Raw genomic sequence first — 21106 nt, forward strand, 5'->3', positions numbered from 1 at the left:
CCGGCCCTCCCGGCTGCCTGATACGTACATGCCTACTGTTTTGCTAATGCGGAGAGGACAAGTGGCCAAAGCAACAGTTGGCGAAATTCAACATCCTGAAAAAAAAAAAATCCCACCCATTAAAAATGAAAATCCATTTTCATTTAATAACTATAAACTCCCCCTCGATGTGCAAAATTTTCTTTTAAAAGCCCGCCTGTGGTCAACCCTGAAGAAATTGCCACTTGAGTTGCGCAACTCATTATTTCTCCATTGCAGTGACAGACGGTGGAGGCAGAGCTGGCTCTGTGGGTCCTTAACAGCTGATCCCAGATCAAAAAACAAAAAAAAAAACAGTACAGATTAGAAATAGGATTAAATGACCCCCTGACCTCTCCCCAGATAAATGTCATCCGTTTATTCATGCGTGGTGTGCATTACATTTATCTCTAACTAATGGCTCCTATTTAAAGCAAGCTCTGATTGCGTAGCTTGCGATTCAAGCTTCGTTATTGGTCTGGCGCCATGTTGCTTGGATACCCGCTAGAAACGAGATGCGGCGTGTTGAATGGAATACGGAATGACACAAATGCATTTAGAAAATAAGCAGCATCTGGATTCGTAACTGGAGGAGGAAAATAGAAATCAACAACAATAGACTAATGGAAGCAAGTGGTCGTCCTTTCTAAAAATGATCAGTTCTGACAAGCAGATTTGGTACCGTATTTCTCGCTCCATAAAGCGCACTGGATTATAAGGCTTTGAATTTTTTATTTTAGAAATGATTTCATATACAGGGCGCACCGGATTAAAAGGCGCATAAAATAAAATCTATACTGCAACAAACTGAGGTTGACTAGGGTTGCGGTATGCATCCACTAGCCAATAACCAATGAGCCCTCAGTAAACGATCGTGTTTGTCAAACTATCTCCTATAAAAGTGATCGGAACTGACTTAAGTTCGATCTAACACATTGGTAGTGCTTACTTATGTTTCCCTTCCGTATTGATCCGTGAATTTACTCGAAACATTAACAGCCTATTTTGAAATGAAATAGCTTCGTGCGTATAGCAGCTATCATTATAGCATTAGCCACCCGCAAACTCCCATGAGCTCGCAGACTCCCATGAGCCTCAGCAAAGTGTAATTTACTAGTCGTACTAAAACATACTGAAACATTTTGGCAGAGTGTACAACCAGTATGGATCAACAAATTCATCAATTGATCCATATATAAGGCGCTCTGCATTATAAGGCGCACTGTGGTTTTTGAAGTAAATTTTAAGTTTTTAAGTGTGCCTAAAAGTGCGGAAAATACGGTACTTAGCAACTAGAAAAAAAAATATCTTAAATATGAGTTTATCAGAATTGTTTTGTTGGACCAACTGAAAAATTTCAGCCATTGAGGTCACGTTTGGAAACTCAAACCGTTTTCAAAGCAACCATCCTCAAGCAAAGACAAAAGTACTCCATGAATAGCTCCCAAGTAAATTAAATTGTGAACGCGAGACTAGTCACAAATAAAACACAAGTCCACCGAGGCAATCTGAGCATAGCTTCTTTTGAACTCTTCACGGGGAGGATGGTGTTTGCTTTCACCGGGTCATTTAATTAACACTAACAGGAAATGCGAGGGAACATCGTTAGACTGGCCTCGGTTCATTAATAAAAAAAAAGAATCAGAGTGGAGATCAGCGCCAAAGCAGATAAGCATCGACTCTACGGCGCATTGTGGAAGAAATAATTCAGGGTACTTACGGGTTGCCGTAGTCCCACACCACACACTGAGAATCGGATGTACCCTGCAAGACAAGACAAGATAATCAGTTAGTGGAAAAAAGCTTCGGAATGTTCCAAGCTATCAAACAAATGGGACAACAGAAATACACGGCTGGACTCAATCAGTGGATCCATCAGTGGATCAATACCTTCAACTGACTCATCACAACTACTGGTGATCTCCGAATTGATTATTTTACTGTATAAGGCTCGCTTAGTTGGAGTGAAATTGGAACTGCAGGGGCCAAATCCAATTTTGCGTTGAACTGAAAATTGTTAGGCTTGACATCAATAAATGACTACAAGATGAGAGCTGAACATTTCTTCTCTGATTTAAGTGCTTTTCAAAGTGAACCCATTTTGGGCAGTTCAATTTGACTTTGGGCTCCCCCTTTTGGTGAGTTATATAAAAGCAATATTCACGAGATGATCGGGAACAGTACTTGCTAATTTAATCTTCAATATGAATACCGAAACGGTAGAAAGCAGAGCAAGTTCACGTCCTCATAACTAATCTCCCACGAACAAAAGAATCCGGGGGCCTCGACACAGGCTGGACCCGTCAGACAGAATGATGCAAGATTTATGAGAGGCGAGGCGACCCGGATTGATGGATGACATCGGGCTGCTCGCATGCAAAAGCGCCGACATCAGACGTCGTGCGGTGTGTGTTGGAGAGCAAATATGTGTGTTAGGATGCGGTCATCAATCAGAGCACATCATGGCTGACTGTGCATTACAGCCCGAATGACAACAGCATCCGCCCACAATGCAGATGTGTTGCATCTGCTTGCTTGACAACCCCAAAAAAAAAAAATGGCAGCAGCTATTTGATTCAAACATCATGCAGATGTGCTTTTTATCTTCTTTGAAAATAATTCCCTTTATATTTTTACTGCCATGTGAGCTTTGCTGTCTGCTTGAATATTGATGAATATATTCTAATCAGATGAGCTGCAAAGGACTGGATGGGAGGGGCCGGTAAAGGAGGATGCATTTTGATGAAAGCAAACTAGATTAAAGTTCAATTACTTAACCCGGCTGGTGAGCCGGGGGAGTTCTACGGAAAGGCAGGATGAAGGATGGGAAGGGGAAGAGGTGATGGGTACGACATTTGGCATTGTCTTGGGGTTCACTCTCAGGACGCGCTCATTTCTGACCTCCTGCTTCTTACTTAACATTTAACACACATACACATTTTTAGAGCTGAGCTGACCTCTATAAGATCACCTTATAGAGAGGGCGTGACCTCTACTTTGAGAACGAAGCCTGGGGCAGAGGCTCTCTGGGCAAAGCGTCGGCAGCTGGTTGTTCTTACTTTTGGCCAAGGTTAGCACTAAGAGCAGTACAGCTGGCCGGACACTCTTTTATTTTATTTTTTTTTAAATCACAAAAGCTTGCCATCTATGAATTATTTATTTATTTATTTATTTAAATGGTATTAATTTATTTAAATTGTATTTTTTTATTATTCTTTGTTCATTTCGGGGGAGTATGGGTCCACCGAGCGCCGAGTAATAAAACCGACGTCGTATTGAGTTTGCCAACTCGTAGTTGTGACCGCTAAAAAGCACAGTGAGTCTTTTATAATAACATATCTCAATGCGATATAAACCGAATAGCCACCAAGGGACCCCCGGTGCAATATAAGAAAGTCAAAAAGGTTTCGTTTTTATTCAGGCCTTAGGCCCGCCGAGCACGGTGGCACTTTACAGCATGCGGCATTTTCTTCTCCTGCTCAACTTGTGTTGGATTGAGTCGTATTTGACTTACGTTGAAAAGTGTAGCGAGCTCCACCACCACAACAGGATCACTTGGTTGCAACTCTGGTCGCACTGTCACCGTCAGGATCTTGGAATTGATCACCGCGGGTTGGCTAAAAAAAAAAAAAAATGTATTGCATCAATTGCGATATGTCAAAACGTTTCAATGAAAACCTAGGAAGGAGATTCCTGGACATACTGTCCAAAGGAGAAATTGTTTCCTGCTGCTCCTGACCTGAATACAAATAAAACCCAGACAAACACCATATCTCACAATGACAACTTGCTGATATATTTGTTGTAAGTTATAGGACACATGAGGACACACATCTATTCAACACTATACACTTATATACCTGGCGATAAAAACTGAAGAAATGCAATTTTTGTAGATCAAAAACATTTGCAAGATAAGCAGCAGAGACAATGTACCAGGAAAGATGGATGAGAAATTGGTGCATGGAATTAGATAGGAAATAAAAGGCAGAAGAAAGGGCACGGAAATAGAAAAAGGTAACAATGCGAGTGAAAAGTTTTCAAAGTGAAAAGTTGCATCAAAGCAAAAATAAAGTTCAGAATGAGAGTAAAAAAAAAAAAAAAAAACAATATATCAAGTTGCATGCTTGCAAGCTGTGAATCGGTTCTGAACAACGAACTCTAATGAGCGCTACTCACTTTGGTGCCGGTAAAATATTGCCCAAGGTCCTGTACAAAATGGCGCCGATGACATAATACATCGTTGTCTCCGAATCCGTCTCCGCCTCTGTAATACACATTCGTCAACCTATTAGCTAAATATATGGACCACTTCAGAAGCATTCATCTGCTTTTTCAATATCGATTCACTCCCTTCTGTGATTGTGCCGACAAAGTGCATTTCATATCAAATATTTTCTGAGTGCGCATTAAAGACGAAAACATCGGTGAACTAAAAAATATTTTTTTTCACCTGTGACCTTGTGGTGATGTGTATTGAATGCCTGACAAAATCAATCAACAAAAACACAAGTATCTCAATTCAAAGTTTGTCTTCTTGTTGTTATCGTGAAAGTTTTCAAACAAGCGTGCTCAGGTGTTGTTATTTCCACTTTGAAGCTTTTTTTTATCCATCAAATCTTCTTGCGTTACAATAATCCTTTCAGTGTTATATCACCAAAAATTCATGGCCTACCGAGGAGATGGCGTGTTCTTTTGTAAATGTCATTTTGGCTCTAGTGTGTTGCTAACTTGGATTTTAGCTAAAATGCAACATGTTACTAGGAAAAAGCACTTAAGGTTTCTCTTGGAGAAAAAGGCTGCTTTTTACTCTGGCTGTTTGTCAAGGTTTTTTAGTTTACTCTTACTCGGACAGTCAATTTCTTTTCCAAACACTTTTGATTAGCTCTTTGCAAAATACAATTGCCTCCAAACACGGACTTTGTACAGTTCCCGTGTATCTTAGGTCTTTTGTCACCTTCGAAAAATTCGAAAAAATAAGACACATTTGTGCCTGACTAAATTGGCACATTTGTTGGCCAACTAGACCTTTAGTGAAGAGCGTGTCGGCTTGTGTGATAACAGTTGCGGCAATTTGTTGAGAGTCCGATTAATAGCTGAATCAGATCCAAAACGCAACTCATTGATCTTCAGACATTCAATCTTTCTGCTGTGGTTGTTCTTAAAGGCAAATAAAATTAAGTTGAGTCATCAAGCCACAAAAAAAAAAATTCCAGTAATGGTTTTGTGTTTTGCTACCTTCATTTGATACAGTAAAGACTTCCTTGGGGATGAAGAGCTTGTCCTCCGCTGTTCTGGCCCAGTCCTTCATCCCCCTCCGGCCCTTCATGGGGAAGTTAATATCACTGGAAACCGCTGACACGGGCTCTCTCTGGATTGTTATCACTGTGCAAACAATAGAGAGTAATACTTAAAACTTAGCACTCTGTGAGAAGAGCAGATGTTGCTCGGTGAGAGGAAAGCCAAAAAATGATATGAAACTTGGCGCGAAAATACTCACTAAGGTTGTTTGTAACCACCAAAAAACTTTGAAAAGGCTTCTGGGCTTCGCCGATGAGATGAATGAAATCTTCTAAAATTCTCATCAACAACGCGGCACCAGGGGCGACCTGAAAATGAATTTTTGTTTTTTAATTTTTCAATGATTTTTCTCCAAAATTGAGAGACTTTACCTGGTGTACGTCATCCCACTTGTCTAAATTTTCCATGTCCAACATATGGCTGATTATCTGGAAGAATTTCTGAAAGAAGATATTCAACACTGAAATTCTTGCAGAGGTATTGCAGGATATTATTTTCTATTCTCAGACATGGGAGGCTTTGCCTCTGCCAACCTGCACGTCGTCAGGAGCTGGGATGTAGGTTGCTCTTTTGAAGGTGTCCGTCACATTTCGCAAGATCTCCGTGGAAAAGAGAAGGTCGCCACTGTAGTAGCTCCTCCTCCGCAAGAGCTCCAGGAGACTTCTTACGATCTGAGACATGCCCTCACCAGCCAGGGTCCTCTGACCCTTCGCGAGATGCTCTCGTAACTTTAAATGAGGGAGGGGGGAAAAAAAAAGAATGAGTAGATAGAGTGCATGTTTGCTCGTGATGTGCGAAATGCCGAGTGAGCGCAAACCAGAAGACGACACAAGATAACATCAATCACGGAAAATTAATTATTGACTCATGCTATTAATGGAAGCTTGCAACAGAAGGTATCAGTGCAATTAAGTTCTCCACTTCACAATCTCCAACCTTCCACTGAACAATCCCAAATCCTCCCCCCCCCCGTATAATCTCCTCTGCCATAATCGAGGAGAGGGAAAGGTGGAAGTTCACAGCGCAGGCAGTCTGGCTGATGAACACATTCATTAGCTATGTTCATTAATTGATAAGTGTGAGCGCAAAGCTCTGGAAAAAATAGCTAATTATAGATACTGGAAGGACGAGAATTAGTAAACTTGGAGAGCTCCATGGTCAGTGATTTATATTATATTATATTATATTATATTATATTATATTATATTATATTATATTATATTATATTATATTATATTATATTATATTATTTAATTTAATTTAATTTAATTTTTGAAGCATTCCAGAATATGTAAATTGAGAACTTACAGATATATGTAAATATCCATAATCAACTGAGATGCATCTGGCGAAGCTCGGAGGACCCCAGAAAGCAACTCCATTATTGTCCAGCATGCAACGACGACTAGCAGATCCTAAAAGGAAACAAGCAAAAAAATAAAAAATTCACTCAACATATAATATTGTGAGTCTGAATGATGCTGGCTCACTAACCAGTAGCGTTTGTTGGACACTTATTATAAACAATCTCTCCAGCCGAAGCTCTCCTCCACGACATCATGAGGAGGTTCTCGTCTTTACAAATCTCATGAGGAGCTGCCAGAGAAAGTAAAAGGCAGAGAAAAAGTGAGCTGGAGTTCACAAATCAAATTTCATCGTACTCTAAAAGCCTACACGGAGCCTTTCAAGTGTGAGGCATGAGTGATAACAACTACCCCGGTAAAAAAAAAAAAAAAAACGTCCCTCAGAAAAACAAAAATCAAATCATTGTTCTTCCCCTTCCATTCATTTATGAATAGCTCAGCCCCCCCCAAATCTAAGTGTCACTGCCCCAGTACACGATCTCATTCCCTCTTCATCTTCACCTCCCTTGGTCTCTTTCATAACCCTGATGAAACAAATGCCAGTGAGTGCTGTGAAGATATTCCAAGGGGGCACATGAAAAAAGATGAAGACGGGAAAGCCAAGATGATATTCACCCAACAGAAGTGCTACTTTGAGTTTTGTGTGGCATCACTACTAACCGGGGCATTTCTTTTCGTTACACGAGCGAACCTCCTCCGCCGAGCCTTGACACGGGTAGCCTTGCTCCCCGTTACCCTCGCACATCCTGGAACGCCGCTGCCATCCAGAGTCACATGTCTTGCTGCAGAGGCTCCAATGGTTCCAGTTGCCCCAGTTACCCCCACCTCGAAAAAAAACAAAACAATTTTTCCCAGACTCACAAATTGGGAGAGCATCCTTACCAGTGCATGACGGGTTGGTGCAATCTCTGCTTTCTTGATGGGGGCCTTTACATTCGGCCCAGCCGTGCACGGACACGCTGCAACGTCTCTGCCTTTGCTGGGTGCCCGTGTTACAGGAGACGCTGCATCTTGACCACGGACCCCATTCCAACCATTTTCCCTCCACTGACCCCCCGTGGAAGTTACGATCCAACGAATAAAATAGAGAAAAACAAAAGATGAAACAATTGTAGCATTAAAAGAGGTTAATAGAAAGTGTAAACAGAGTGCAGGCGTTATTTTGTTCCCCATAAATAGCATTTTTTAGAAGATTCCTGGGATTAAATATTTAAATCTGCTGTAACAATTCCTTTCATATTGCGGTTTAAAGGGTTCATACAGAGTGTTGCATCTTGATGGCAATTTCTTGACATGTGTTTGTGCATTATTAGATGTCTTTTAAAAATAGATGTATTTTATACTGCCACACTAGCAAAGAGCTTAACCAAAGCCTGGTGACATGCATCACGCAATCAAAGCTCCCACGACTGATCTGCACTAGAAAAGGATTGTTGGAGTAATTGAGTTGTCACATAAAATACTGCAGATGCCCCCCCCACCACCACCACCTCCCCCGAAAATTACAATGATCAAGGCGAGGTGGGTTGTCATGGCGTTAGAAAAGATTGGGTAATTTTGAGTGTCAAGAAAAAAAAAAGTCGAATGGCTATAAGCTACAAGCTAAAGGCAATATGAAGAATTATTTTGGAACTGATCAATTATTGGCTGTCAAATCATGTTGCATTAATTAATGAGGGCATATAATTATTATTAAAATAAAATTAATCATATGTGATTAAATTATTAAATTAATCAATTATTATTATATAATTATTTTAAAAAATATTCCTCATTCGCACATTTCCTTAAGGTCACAAAAAATTAATTAGAGCCTTTTTTCCAAAGGGAGAAGTATTTGTTAAAAGCTCGAGCAAGCATAACTTAGCAAAAGCACTCACATTTAGTGACTCCAGTTATAATGATGCAATTATATGCAAGAGCCACATGCGTACATCCATTAATACATTGATGCAAAGTCATAAATAAAGATTTTTTTTTGTTTACCGGAGACATAAAACACTTTGCAGTTGAAGTTATTTTTCAAAACATTTTAATGCCAGTACGTTCAAAATAAATGTCTTTTAAAGGGCACGGCTAATGCACGTACATTAAGTGTACCTCAAGTCTAAAAGCAACTTTTTTTTTCTTTTAGAATACCACCTTTTAAGAAGCAGTGATATTTAAATGTCTGCAAAGAAAATAGTCACACTTGCTTTAAAGCAGTTCCATCATAGCAACATTGATGATTCAGAATTTGAAGGAATGAAGTCATTTTGTATCGACGACGGCTTAATAAAGAGGTTTCAGATGGCCGGTTTGAATCAGATTGCTATTCTTGAGATGCCCTCGACCTGAGAATAAGATTGGGCCGGCAACTTATTGACAAGGTGCAGGTCTAGCAGGTAATCTTGAAGACACAAGCAGAAGAACACACACACACACACATACACTCCGCAATCCAAAACGAGCCAACCATGAAGACAACATCAAGAATCGAAAAGCAAAATCTTAGCAGGATGCCTGAGTGAGCATGTGCACACGTGAGCTGGCACCTCACGGCTCATCGCAGACGAATGAAAATGGAAATGAAAACTTGGGTGTGGTAGGCCGGGATGATGGGCGGGGTCAACAAATGATTGAACTTGTAATATTAGTTTCCAAGTGTGGAGATCCTGTGAGTCATAAAAAGGGGAGAGCAAGTTGGATTGGCGGTCACATGCAAATGGACATGGTACTAACCAGGACACACTGCAATGTTGCAGAGTTTGGTCTGAGTCTCGGGCCATCCGCAAGGCACGGCCCCACCTTCGTTCACACACTTCCTGCTTCGAGTCCTGGAGCCCCGCCCACATGTCACAGAGCACAGGCTCCACGAGGACCACTCGTGCCACAGTCCATGCACTGTAAATGGCCACGCAGGAAACACACATGGCGATGAGAAATGAGGGTAGGGTAAGAGGCGGGGCCATCATTCATGATAATGAAAGATTTCGGAACTGGCAAAGAAATGGATGGACACAGCCATGCGATAATGCAGTCATGATTTAATTCAAACGATTACTTAACGACTAATGTCAACAAAGACTGTAATTACAACAGACACTCCAGCAAGCAATTAAGAAAGGAAATGTTTCTGTTCCGAGTGTGTTCTGCAAAGTCGTCTTCCTACATCTCATCTAATTTTAGACTGTTGAAATAAATGCGAGCGGAATAAATGAGCGGCGGAGTTGCACAAAACCTTCGTCAATAATGAATGTGACCTCAAGACTCCTCTTGCGTTGCTTTATATCACTGAGCTTAACTTCAAGCTGTGTCAGCTTGATCCGATTTCATCATGCAGGAATGCTTGCGCAATGTCCAACGTTGAAGTGGTACACAAATGAATGCGTGCAAACATTCGACGGATTTGCCAAAACATTTTTGGAATAGGCCGCAACGACAAACCGAGCGTGTTCAAAAAATGAAGACAAAGATGCTTTATCTGATAGAAAGAAACAACATTTGGACAAAGAGAGGGGAAAAAAAAAAACTTGAGGATAAAGATAGTTGGCAAAACTAAATAAATCATATTCCTAAATAATTAAATCGACTCGGTAAAAAAATAAATAAAAGGCTCAAAGGAAAAGGGAGTTGGCGGCACAGAATGATTGTGCTATTAAAAAGTACGCAGTGCTGGTAAATAGTGAGATCGTTTTCAATGCAGCTGTCAGAATTTTAAAAGCTCTTGTTATGCCTTTGAGTCATTTGTGGCATGTTTGGAACAGAACAGTGACAAGAACTGAAAAAATGGAATGAGGATTACGAGGAAGGAGATTTGCTCGCCTATATTCGAGATCTGCTCTTGTGCTTCCATTACAAAGTGAAAAAGTCAATCCTCCTTCATAATTAATACAGACTTAAAATACCATGATGGCATTTCTTTAATAAGACCCAGGTTACGTGTCGTTAGCATATGGCAACTCACCATAGCGTGAAAATCTGTTTAATTATTAAACATGTGAATCTAATTATATATACATTATTAAGATATCTCCTTGTAATTTGTTATCGGCAACTCGGTGATAATAAGACGCATGCGTCATATTAAGTTATTATCATTAGCGGATTTTGCATGTATTATTTAAGTGCTTGTTGTTTGGAGGTAGTTGGAAGTTTTGCATTCTTGTGTTGACGATATTACGTAAATGGTTAGCGCTGCATCGTTTGACTACGCACTGACCCGGAGACTTGTACTGCATAATGCAACATTATTTTAGCCCGTGTTTGAAATGTCACTGAATCTATGGCAGGAGCTAAATACAACAGAAGCAGAGGTACAACTTTACTTTGCATGCTTTCGGGAATGGGAGTAAGGAGAAAAAAAAAACACATTTGCTCGACCACTTACTGCCTAGTTGGCTTTAACAAGGACAAGACCATTAGCTAAATGAATTCAGAATAACCTTCAATTGGGGGTGAAAAAAAAAGAAGCAAAAATGTCCTTTTACACTTCATTGCCATAGTTATCTGCACATAGATAAAGAAAAAAAATCCTGTTTTGGTTGAAAGGGGTATTTTTAAAAGTAAATTACATCAAGCTCATTAAAAACATTCATGTATTTTTTTGCTACCACCTCCACACTCCTTATTTAGCTGAATTTGCTGCGGTACAAATCAGGGCGACTCCCAGGGGTGCCCCCCCCCCCCCCCCCCCCCCACACACACACACACACAAATAGCAAATAATAAAATAATACCTGGAACAACACAGCAGCCAATATCCTATCAAAGGAGCGGCTGAGAATATTAATATCAACGCTGAACGGAAAAGCCAGGCACTTAGACGTACAAATCGCATTGGCGGATTTAAATTTTAAAAACAAGATTAGCATATGCACTGACAGGAAGGGAAGATGTTTCTTTTTTTTTTTCCTTTTTAGAATTTTGAGGCGGGGATTTGGCACTTAAATCCAAACATGCTTCGAAAGACGATCCTGATAATGTCATAATTTTAGAGAAATTGTATTTTTTTTTTCCCTGATGCTTTTGAGGTTGCAGATCAAATTTGACCCACGTGCATACCTGAGGTTATTATCCCGGGTTCGCCCGGACACGAAGCTGTATTGTTGCACATGCGTGTCTCTCGGAGAGCACCGCTGCACAGAGTGCTGTAAGGGGACGACACGCAGGAGCGTGTTCGCACTTGCCAGCCGTGTCCGCATGTTAGAGAACACACGCTCCACTGAGACCATTCCTCAGCTGCAGGGTCACCTAGAGATTTGAACACAGAGGCTCACGCTTAGCTAAAGGAAGGACGGGGGAACAAAGCCAAAAATATGATATAAGCACATGCATATGTTATTTAAATGTATTTATTTCATATATTTAATTTAAAAAAAAATGATTTTTTTGAACACATTTTTGTCGCAGGCCGCATTGTAGTCATAGTTGCCATTGTGACTGCCAACCCAAATAAATGTTGGACTAGTAAAAACTGTTCAAATATTTTAAAAATATGATTATTATTTTATTTTTCTATTAACATGAATTCAATTTGTCTTCACGGGCCACATAAAATGATGGCGGGCCTTATCCGGCCCCCTTGCCTTATGTTTGTACAATTCCTCAAAACTCTTGGTTCCTCCCTAGAAAGCAGCGATTAAGTATGAAGCAGCTCCACTCGTCTCTGAATTGTTTTCCAATCCGCGTGTTCTTTGATAGAGGCGTCATCACGTGGCAGCGGTGGAAATCAAATTAATTTCATGTCCGTTAATCGCATTACATCTTCATTAACAACCCGTGAGTCAGGGTTTAAGCTCATCTTGGATGCCTGGAGGAATGGAAGAACAGGAACGCACAAGAGAGGAGTAGACGAGAGAGCCGGGGGTTTTTCCTGACAGAAGGGTCTCTCTGTTCCACACAGTTGTACCAGCGAACACACGTGAGTGTGTGTGCGTATGTGTGTGTGCACAGTATGACCGTATGCTGATAGGCGCAGGTCGACCCGTTCTAATGTAGGTCAAAATGTCAACATGAATAATGAGAAAGGTTAGGTATGTAAAAGCACGGCTCACTTCTTATCAACTCCTGACATTTTTTTCTTATATTTAATAGATTGTGTCATGTTACATAATTCATTTTTATTCTCTTCGACCTTGGTGGCATTTACACAAATTACAACAGTTGGCTCATAAAGGCAAATTAGGATTTTTTTTTTTTTTTTGTTCCTCCTTCTTACGCACCTGTTTGTGCCTGAAACACACCTGGCTGGTCAGCTGATCTTGGTCTTTGCGTCTTCACCTTCAAGTCATCATCATCTGGGTCTGGAAGAAAATAAGACAATTCTGGAATTTGTTTTTATCAATATAGAGAAATGTGTGATTGGGTGATGTGGTGCAGCAAACAATGGAAAAAAGGAAATTGCCCATATTTGGACTCACGCTGATATCAAGCTCGAACCGACTCAGCAGCTATATACACTCGAGATGGAAGTCACTTCTGTCGCTGAGCTTTTTAACTCAATGCAAAGAAGATCACCCTCAGAGAAACAGCTTAGGCAAAGCCCCCCGCCAACCCTACCCCCCGCGCTACAACACAAACATGCTTACACATTTGTATGGCACATGCAAACACGACTATAAACACGGTGAATGAACAAAGAAATGTGCAGCGAAGCATTTTGAAAAACATCTCAGGGAGGAGGGCAGGGGGAGAGCTCCGATTGTCTTTGCTCAACTTGGATTTAAATACTCTACACAAAATAATTCATATGGTAATATTGCAAAAGTGTCATTGTTTGCAGGCTCACATTACGAACATTGCGCACTTTCCTTAACGCCGACCATCACGGACAATTTTCCCAGCCGTACATCCATTCTGGGTTTATGGCTCTCTGGTGCTCTCCATTTATTCCAGAGTCCATCTGGGGAGGTCCAAACTGATAGAAGCAGACTGTAATGGACATTTTATAAGCTACTGGACAGATAGATCCACTCTACTCTACCTTACTACCTTCTTGCTGGCTCCAAAGCAGATATGAGAAGTTGAATTAGATTGGTGCAGGACAGTCTCCTCGGCTGCCGTGACCTCAAGGTCATTTGTGTGCTTTCAAAATGGATTCAAAATCGAGTTTTCTTAACCCCCCGCGGGCTGCCTGTGTGTTTTTCTCGCCTTTTTGCCGCATACACAATCAAATACGTACACAATGATCCTCGCAAGCTTCGGCTATTTCCTCATGCCAAATTGGTTTTGTTTCATTTCTTTGTCGCCCCATCGCCACCTGTTTGGCTTTCTCTTATGAGATCTTTTGAAAGGTTTTCAAGCATCAGTAGAGAACATTAGAGGCTCCTTCATTGTAATGAATGTTTATATTTTTGATTGGATAAAAAGACACAATGGAGCTTCAAATCAAAATAATAAAAAAAATCGCTGAGGCTTGCCTCTGCAGGAAGCAGGTGTTGCCATAGCAACGTGATCATGTCAGTAAGAAATTTAAGAGATGCGAGTGGATGATTGGGGAGTGATTATAAATCAGCGGCCACTGCATCAAGTATGAAGGTGAACACCTCGTTAATTGGTTGGCATCCATCCATTTTTCTTTTTGGTTTTCTGTGGCACCAACATGAGCAGCACAATGTCTGGCATGGATCCCGTTCGACCGCACATGTCATGCTCTTGTAATTTCCGTCACGTCCGCTCATTCATGCGTGATGACTTTTTAGTATTCAACAAACGAAAGCGAGCCCAATCCCTGTCAACGCGCTCAAATGTATTTGTAATACAATTGCTTCACAAACATACAAACTGATTGCTTGTATTCATGGCTGTTTAGCTTACAGACCATAAAAGCAACTCAGAGCATGATTTTTTTTTTTTGCATAATTCATATCACAGAAGCACAAGAGGTTGTAAGTTCCACATATTTTGATTCAGCGCTGGGAAGGAAAGCAAGCTGATTGTTGTAATCAGACGCTATCCAAAATATTCGGCACTCGACACGGCACTTAACACAATCTGAGTCGAGAACTAACATTACAGTCATTTCTGAACTTGTGGTCTCAACATGTTCGATGGAGTTTTTTTTTTATGTAGACCTTCATTTTCCTGCTCATGCCATAGAAATCAAACATGAGGCCACATCGCTCGAACACACTTAGAAAACCCAAGGTGAGAACAATCTCGCTCTTTACAAGGCTTTAAGAAGGCCACACATCGGTTGAGATGAGTCAAGTCGACAACCTCACTTTGCTTCCCCTTACTCTGATATAAATAAAGGTTCCAGGTAATTTAGTCCGGGAAAAGAAAGCGCAGAGACCAGTCGGTCCGACGAGGCTAATTGTGAAAGCGGCCATGCAATGTTTTAACTTATTCATACAACAGAGAAAAGGAACAGCTCTTTTTTTTTTTTTTTTTCCTCTTAGTGTTAATAAACATGCAGTGCTGTACTGCAGAGATATAGCCTTACTACTTACTGTACAGCGTGCTCTACACTTTAAGGCACCTATATTGCAGATAGAAACGGCGGCAGATAAAGCAAATTGCCCTGTCCATCATGGAGTCCTCATTCCTGCACAACATGCCACACATCCACTCAAGGCATGGCTGCAAATGGCTTTTGGAGAGATGACTCGAGATGGAGAGCACCCTCCAACTTCCCTCCCCCGCCATAGCCAGATTTCCATGCTGACAGACAGAAGCATCTTGGATTTGAAATGATATGCAGGACAAACATGGTTGAGTTTATTGTTGTGAAAAAAATGTGTTTTGCAGATATTGCACAGATTTAAAAAAAAAAAATCTTGAGGCTGTAATTGCTGCCAATGTAGACAAAATAAATTCTAACTGCAAAAAAATTGCCTGTCATTCTAACCCCGCCCACAAATTTACCTGGATAATTGGTGGGCGGAGCCTGTCTCCCTGTTTGCAATGAGTTTTTGTTGGTGCTTGGGTGCGGCTCCAGTGGAACAAACAGATTGGAATATTACATTATATCATTTTCCTTATTGGACAAACAGGTTGGAATGTTATATTATATCATTTTCCTTATTGCTCTAGTTGCATTGTTGAAACTTTTTCTGTCTGCTTTGTTGTCTTTTGACTGTTTGCTCTCCAAACAATTCAATTCACCAAGAACTAATTTGGATTTGCAAATGATACACAAAACAAACCAAAAAGTCCAAGAGAATGCAATTTTAAATCATCTACACTTGTCATTGTCACTTTCCGTCACTCTTTGCACCTGACTTGCTTTGAATCAGTATTTCTTGTTGCTACCTTGACTTTTTCACTTTCACAACTGGCCTCAACCGGTCCCCCGTGACGAACCGTACATCTCACCTCTCTGTCTTTATCTTCTGTCACTGCCAGAATCATTACTTGGTACAACACTTTGAAATTTACACTTCGTTTTTTTTCACTTGAGGAATCATTCTGACTCTTATTGTAAACTGAACTGTACAAAAAAAATCAATCTGAGTAGCTGCTGTTATTGAAAGGCGTTTTTGATCCACTTATATTTAAGAACAGATGTTTTTATTAATCACAGCTCACAATTCCAGTCGAACGGTGCTCAACAGCAAAAGACGCAAGCGGCATAGCAGCAGTTGCACGTTTAGCTCCACTGTTGCTCGCTGTTCACTGTCAGAGCACGACATGAAACAAAATTGAATGAAAAGCAAGATTAGCTCCAAGATGGAGCTAGTCAGTCTTTGAGGCGTCTCCCTTTTTTTCCATCAGCATGACTTGTTTGTGTGTTTGAGTGCATAGCCACAGTACAGTAGAAAGTGATTTGTGATCTAAGACTGGAATTGCACAAGACTATTGATTTTAAATATTGTTAAAACAAAATAGTATTGGAATCTAAATCATGCACTCCAAATATGGCAGTTGACTAGTTTTGGATTTTGAAGCCTTAGGGCACTGGTGTCAAACTCAAGGCCCGGGGGCCAGATACGGCCCGCCACCTCATTTTATGTGGCCGGTGAAGACAAATTGTGCATCAAATTTGTGTGTCATTACTAGAATTGCAAATTGTCTTCACTTTTAATATCTTTTTTTTTGTAATATTTGACCAGTTTTTACTCGTCTGATTTGAAAACGAGGTCCTCATACATTTATTTGGGTTGACAGCCATACTGGCCCTCCGAAAGAAGCTATGATTACAATGCGGCCCGCGAAAAAAATGAGTTTGACACCCCTGCCTTAGGGTCTGAGCCTCATTGGTCCTATCAGTGTGGTAATGAGCCCCTTTAAGCCCCCCCCATGCTGATAAAAGACCGGACAGCTGCCCGAGTAAACTATGGCAAACTAGCGTTTTCCTTTCCACATGAGCAGATACAACAGCTGCGCGTATGCAAGTGCTGCTCTTTCCTATCTGTGAGGGCATGATGATTGTGTGAGAGTACATCTGTGTGCATGAGAGTGCCAAGGGAGAGGGTAATGAGGACCACTGAGGCCCATTTAAGCTAGCAGGGTTCACTAGCGTGACTGGGCTCGTCCGTTCTTCCCAAGGCAAAATAACCCATCACGGCTGGGTCTTATCGTTTCCACCAAACATCACCTCGGGGCTCATACAGATGGTTTAAAATCCAGGCTGACCTTTTGAGCCTGAAGACTATGTGGTCGAGACCACCCCTCGGCTCTCGGGTTCTACCACGTCGGATGGTGTGAGGTCATCGGAGTTGTCTGTTCGGAAGGTGCACGCTTGCAAATGGACTTATCGTGCACGTAGAGGAGCCTCATCACTTTACATTGATTTCCCGCTGGCTGGCCAACTGCTTAGCCATCTTTGCGGTGACAGTTTGACCCATGAGGCCTGTTAGAGGTTCCCGCGTACACACTGAAACACACAATTATATATTTGGAGCTATCCTGAACCTCGCAGGGAACTCCCCAAAGCATTTATCGACTGCTGAGTGAAAGTGGCTATTAATCCATCAAGGGCTTAACTGCAACTCTGCTTGATTTTAACATACGTGCTAATCGGGAAATTCTATTTAGAATTTTGGAGCTACTCTCATTTGCTTTGTTCGAAATCCGGCGCAAACAAAACACTCATGCTGGATTACTCTTCAGGAAGAAAGGTCAAAGGTCACCTCCTGTTGAAACCTCTCAGAACACAAGATGAGCCCGCCTCACCTTCAATGAGAGCAAATTACTGTCACGCTGTGCTTGTGCAACCTCAAAGTAAAATAAAATAAAATAGAATAAAATAGAATAAAATAAAATAAAATAAAATAAAATAAAATAAAATATAGTTTGGGGGAATAATTTAGTTAATCGTATATTCTCTTATGTAGAAACGATTAGCATGAGTGTAAGCTTGCTTTTTCTGTGTCGGGTGTGGACGCCTTTGCTGTGTCCTTTTGTGAATGATGGCTTTGCTAAAGTGCTGTGAAGAGAAACATTGCTTTGCTACGTCTTTGATTCATTGCTTGTGTGAGGGTAATTTGCATAGCAGGCAGACTCCAGGCAGATCTGGGCTCTCGTTAGCCGGGTGGCTAGATACTTCATCATTATCATCATCAGGCTCGCCCTTCACTTGCAGCAATTCTGCCCTTGCTCATAATCTTAAATGAAAGTTGCAAGAAGGGACAAGAAAAGATCTTGATAATATTTTTGCAAAATAAACAAAACACCTCATAATGTAGTGCTCCTTAATATCTGAAAGTTTTCACCCTGTTTATTTAAAGTTTCAAGCCGATACAGGATTTTTTTCTCCATCTTTCTCTGACTATTTTTTTCCATCTCATCTTCTGACAGGCTCGCTGCAGTGCTTTCAGGGACAGCGCTTGTCGTAGAGGACATGCTGACGAGTGTCGATCGATACCGACTCCCAAACTTGAACATCCATCCCGTCAGGGAACTGAGTAAGTGTGTGTGTTACGTAAATATGTGTGTGTACCTGTTGAATAATGTAAAAATGTCTGACACATGCTGTTGTTGAGGGCTTGAATGGTTGCACAGGAATATTTTAAAGCGATATCAAAGTTTGTTGACAACAATACATAGAAGCTCATCTTCCATTTTATCTATCAGATAATCATTTAATTTAAAAGCCAACTCTAGAGATTTGACATGCAGATTCCCAAAGGCTCACTGCCAAGTGTGTATCCATCAATAGAAATTATTGATCCGCGAGAGGAACTTGGCACTCATGCTCCACCAAAATGCGCCATCTAAAATCCATTGCCCCAGCAAGAACCGACCGAAGAAGTAATTGCGGCAAGCTGACCGGAAAAGAAGGCATCAAGGTTAAGACGATAACTAAGGTTTCCCCCTGGCTCTTAAATCCACCACTGGTAACTGTTGGAGTGTAAGCCACCATGTCAATAAATCCCAAACGCATTTTCAGCAAGAAAGAAGAATACTTGAATTTATGCTTTCCCTTCAGAACACCAAGACACCATGATTGCTTATTTGTGTCATTCTTTATTTATTCGTGCTGTGACATGCGTCGTGAACTTTAATTGTATTCCTTGTTGGTGATTGGCAGCCCATAATGCATGAAGTAACGGACAATGTGAAGATACGGACCATAGGGAGAGTCCGTTGTAAGGAGAAGGCCACGTTGATGCGGGCTATTTAAATGAGGCAGTGAAATCAGTTGTAAAACTTGCATGGGTAAGCAGTGAAGGGCAGCAAAGGGTGCTTTTAAGTGCTGTTAAAAGCCTGCCAGCAGCATTTTGGATCTACTTTGTCTTTTGATATGGCTGATACCACAATAAAGTGCAGTTTAGTACGGTAGATGGAACAATATTGGCAAGTTTTTCTCCTGAGCTCTGCAGGACTTGGTTATCTTAAGGATGGGAGACTACTCGACTCATTTTGAAGGCTATTAAATAAAGGGTAGGGATTATTATTTAAAGCTAAAATATACAATTAAGCTTGGAGAGGATCTTCTGGATCAATACGTCCTTCCCTAGCTGTTACTGAAGGTGCCCGTGACGACCTGTGACTTAAAATGTCTTTATCGACTTTGTATGTCTTCTTTCCGTCAGATACATATTCTAGAAAATAATGAATGAATGAATGAATTAATTAATTAATTAATCTTCATTTCGAACATGATTTAAAGAATAAAAACAATAAAAAACAAACAACAAAAAACAAACAACAAGCAATATATATCACTGTTCGAAAAGGAGTAGGGAATTTTACGAAAGAAATATATAGAATAAATAAAATATTTTTGTCATATCAATATATCATAAGATTATGAAAGAAATATATAGAAAATATATATATTAATAAACAAATATACTAAAATAAATAAAATAAGATAAAATTATATGTTATGTATTGTTAATAATAATAAATTAATAATGAAATAAATAAAATAAAATTACATATGTATATTGTTAATGATAATAAATTAATAATAAAATAAAATGAAATTATATATGTATATTATTTTATTTATTTATTTTATGATTGTGTTTATTTATTTATTAATTTTTTTTTAATAGTTTTAGTGAACATGTACTTTTATTGTACTGATCAAACTCTGATTACGAAACAGCTCGCATGGCTGAGGCGATAACCTCCCCATAATTCGATTCCTTTCACAAAACAACTCCCACTGTCAAGGACATTTGTGAGGCGGGGTGGGAACTTGAAAACATGATTGATCGCCCCTTTCACCTGCATAGCCCGCCGCTCATCTCGTTTAGAACCAACACACAAACACAAGAGCGTGTCGCATCACCCCCGCTGGCCCTTTACATTTCCACCGAGATGATATCATCTCGAGTTGGAAGACGGAAGAATGGAGGGGAGCTTTCACAGCACCGTGGGAGACGTATCGCCAAAGCAGAGAGTCACGCTTGAGTGAAACTGTATGAAAGCTTTGGAGGAAAACGCCTTACCACCCACCAGTCACCCAAAACACCAGCCAGCTCAACTCAAGGGATAGCATTTCGTTGTCTTGTAATGATTTCTAAATTGGGCCTCTTTGCCTCGGGATACATTTAATTGCCACACACCGGCCGGTGACGCTAATACGCAGTGACAAAATGAGAACGAGAGGCAGAGCGAGCGAGACGAGGGGAGTCGTATTTGTTTTGAAGTAACTTTGACTTAGCAGGGACACCAGTCTGTCACAGAGCGGACGGCTTTGCGCAGTCATTGTCTACCGAGATTTGGTCATTAGTTGCAGTCTACTGCTTGATGTACATACACGTCTCCATTCCAGGCAATTATCTATTTTTTTTTTCTCCAGTAACAATTAGACGTCAGTGTCAATTATAGTTGGTGCTTATTTGCAGTGCCAGTTTGTAGTACCGTATTTTCCGGACTATACCACCAGACTCGCCAACAGCTTCTTTCTCCAGGCTGTTAGGGCCCTGAACTCGCTACCCCCTTCTGCGTGCGGCACTGTTGCGCTATTTTCGGGAATGTCTGCTGTACGCGCACTTGCTCCTTTTTTTTTTCTGCTCCTCTTATTTATTTATTTATTTATTGTT

The 21106-nt window shown here is 40.6% G+C and overlaps 2 protein-coding genes across 25 annotated transcripts in view; one reads left to right on the plus strand and one right to left on the minus strand.

Moving 5' to 3' along the window:
• Positions 1 to 21106, plus strand: part of col9a2 (procollagen, type IX, alpha 2) — a 224811-nt gene that overhangs the window by 83289 nt on the left and 120416 nt on the right. For 5 of the 6 annotated variants that reach the window (XR_015854780.1, XR_015854782.1, XR_015854784.1 and 2 more), the window contains exon 37: positions 18405 to 18511. The gene's annotated coding sequence lies outside the window, so the exon portion shown is untranslated. Of the gene's footprint in view, positions 1 to 18404; positions 18512 to 18765; positions 19000 to 21106 lie in introns of those variants that run through there. The other variant, XR_015854781.1, reaches the window with a different exon arrangement.
• Positions 1 to 21106, minus strand: part of adgrb2 (adhesion G protein-coupled receptor B2) — a 76524-nt gene that overhangs the window by 29596 nt on the left and 25822 nt on the right. For 17 of the 19 annotated variants that reach the window (XR_015854777.1, XR_015854778.1, XR_015854776.1 and 14 more), the window contains exons 3-16: positions 12887 to 12967; positions 11727 to 11915; positions 9405 to 9566; positions 7566 to 7730; positions 7344 to 7508; positions 6814 to 6915; positions 6628 to 6734; positions 5853 to 6047; positions 5691 to 5759; positions 5519 to 5627; positions 5257 to 5403; positions 4198 to 4285; positions 3533 to 3635; positions 1739 to 1782 (exon numbers count right to left, since the gene is read on the minus strand). Coding sequence is in view for 15 of the 19 variants with exons in the window: in XM_088364412.1 (XP_088220538.1) it covers positions 1739 to 1782; positions 3533 to 3635; positions 4198 to 4285; positions 5257 to 5403; positions 5519 to 5627; positions 5691 to 5759; positions 5853 to 6047; positions 6628 to 6734; positions 6814 to 6915; positions 7344 to 7508; positions 7566 to 7730; positions 9405 to 9566; positions 11727 to 11915; positions 12887 to 12967 (1726 nt within the window). In the remaining 4 variants the exon portion in view is untranslated. The remainder of the gene's footprint in view (positions 1 to 1738; positions 1783 to 3532; positions 3636 to 4197; positions 4286 to 5256; positions 5404 to 5518; positions 5628 to 5690; positions 5760 to 5852; positions 6048 to 6627; positions 6735 to 6813; positions 6916 to 7343; positions 7509 to 7565; positions 7731 to 9404; positions 9567 to 11726; positions 11916 to 12886; positions 12968 to 21106) is intronic. The other 2 variants (XM_088364407.1, XM_088364416.1) reach the window with 2 other exon arrangements.

The sequence above is a fragment of the Syngnathus floridae genome, chromosome 21, assembly GCF_059516105.1.
Source record: "Syngnathus floridae isolate MCC-2025c chromosome 21, RoL_Sflo_1.0, whole genome shotgun sequence".
Taxonomy (NCBI): domain Eukaryota; kingdom Metazoa; phylum Chordata; class Actinopteri; order Syngnathiformes; family Syngnathidae; genus Syngnathus; species Syngnathus floridae.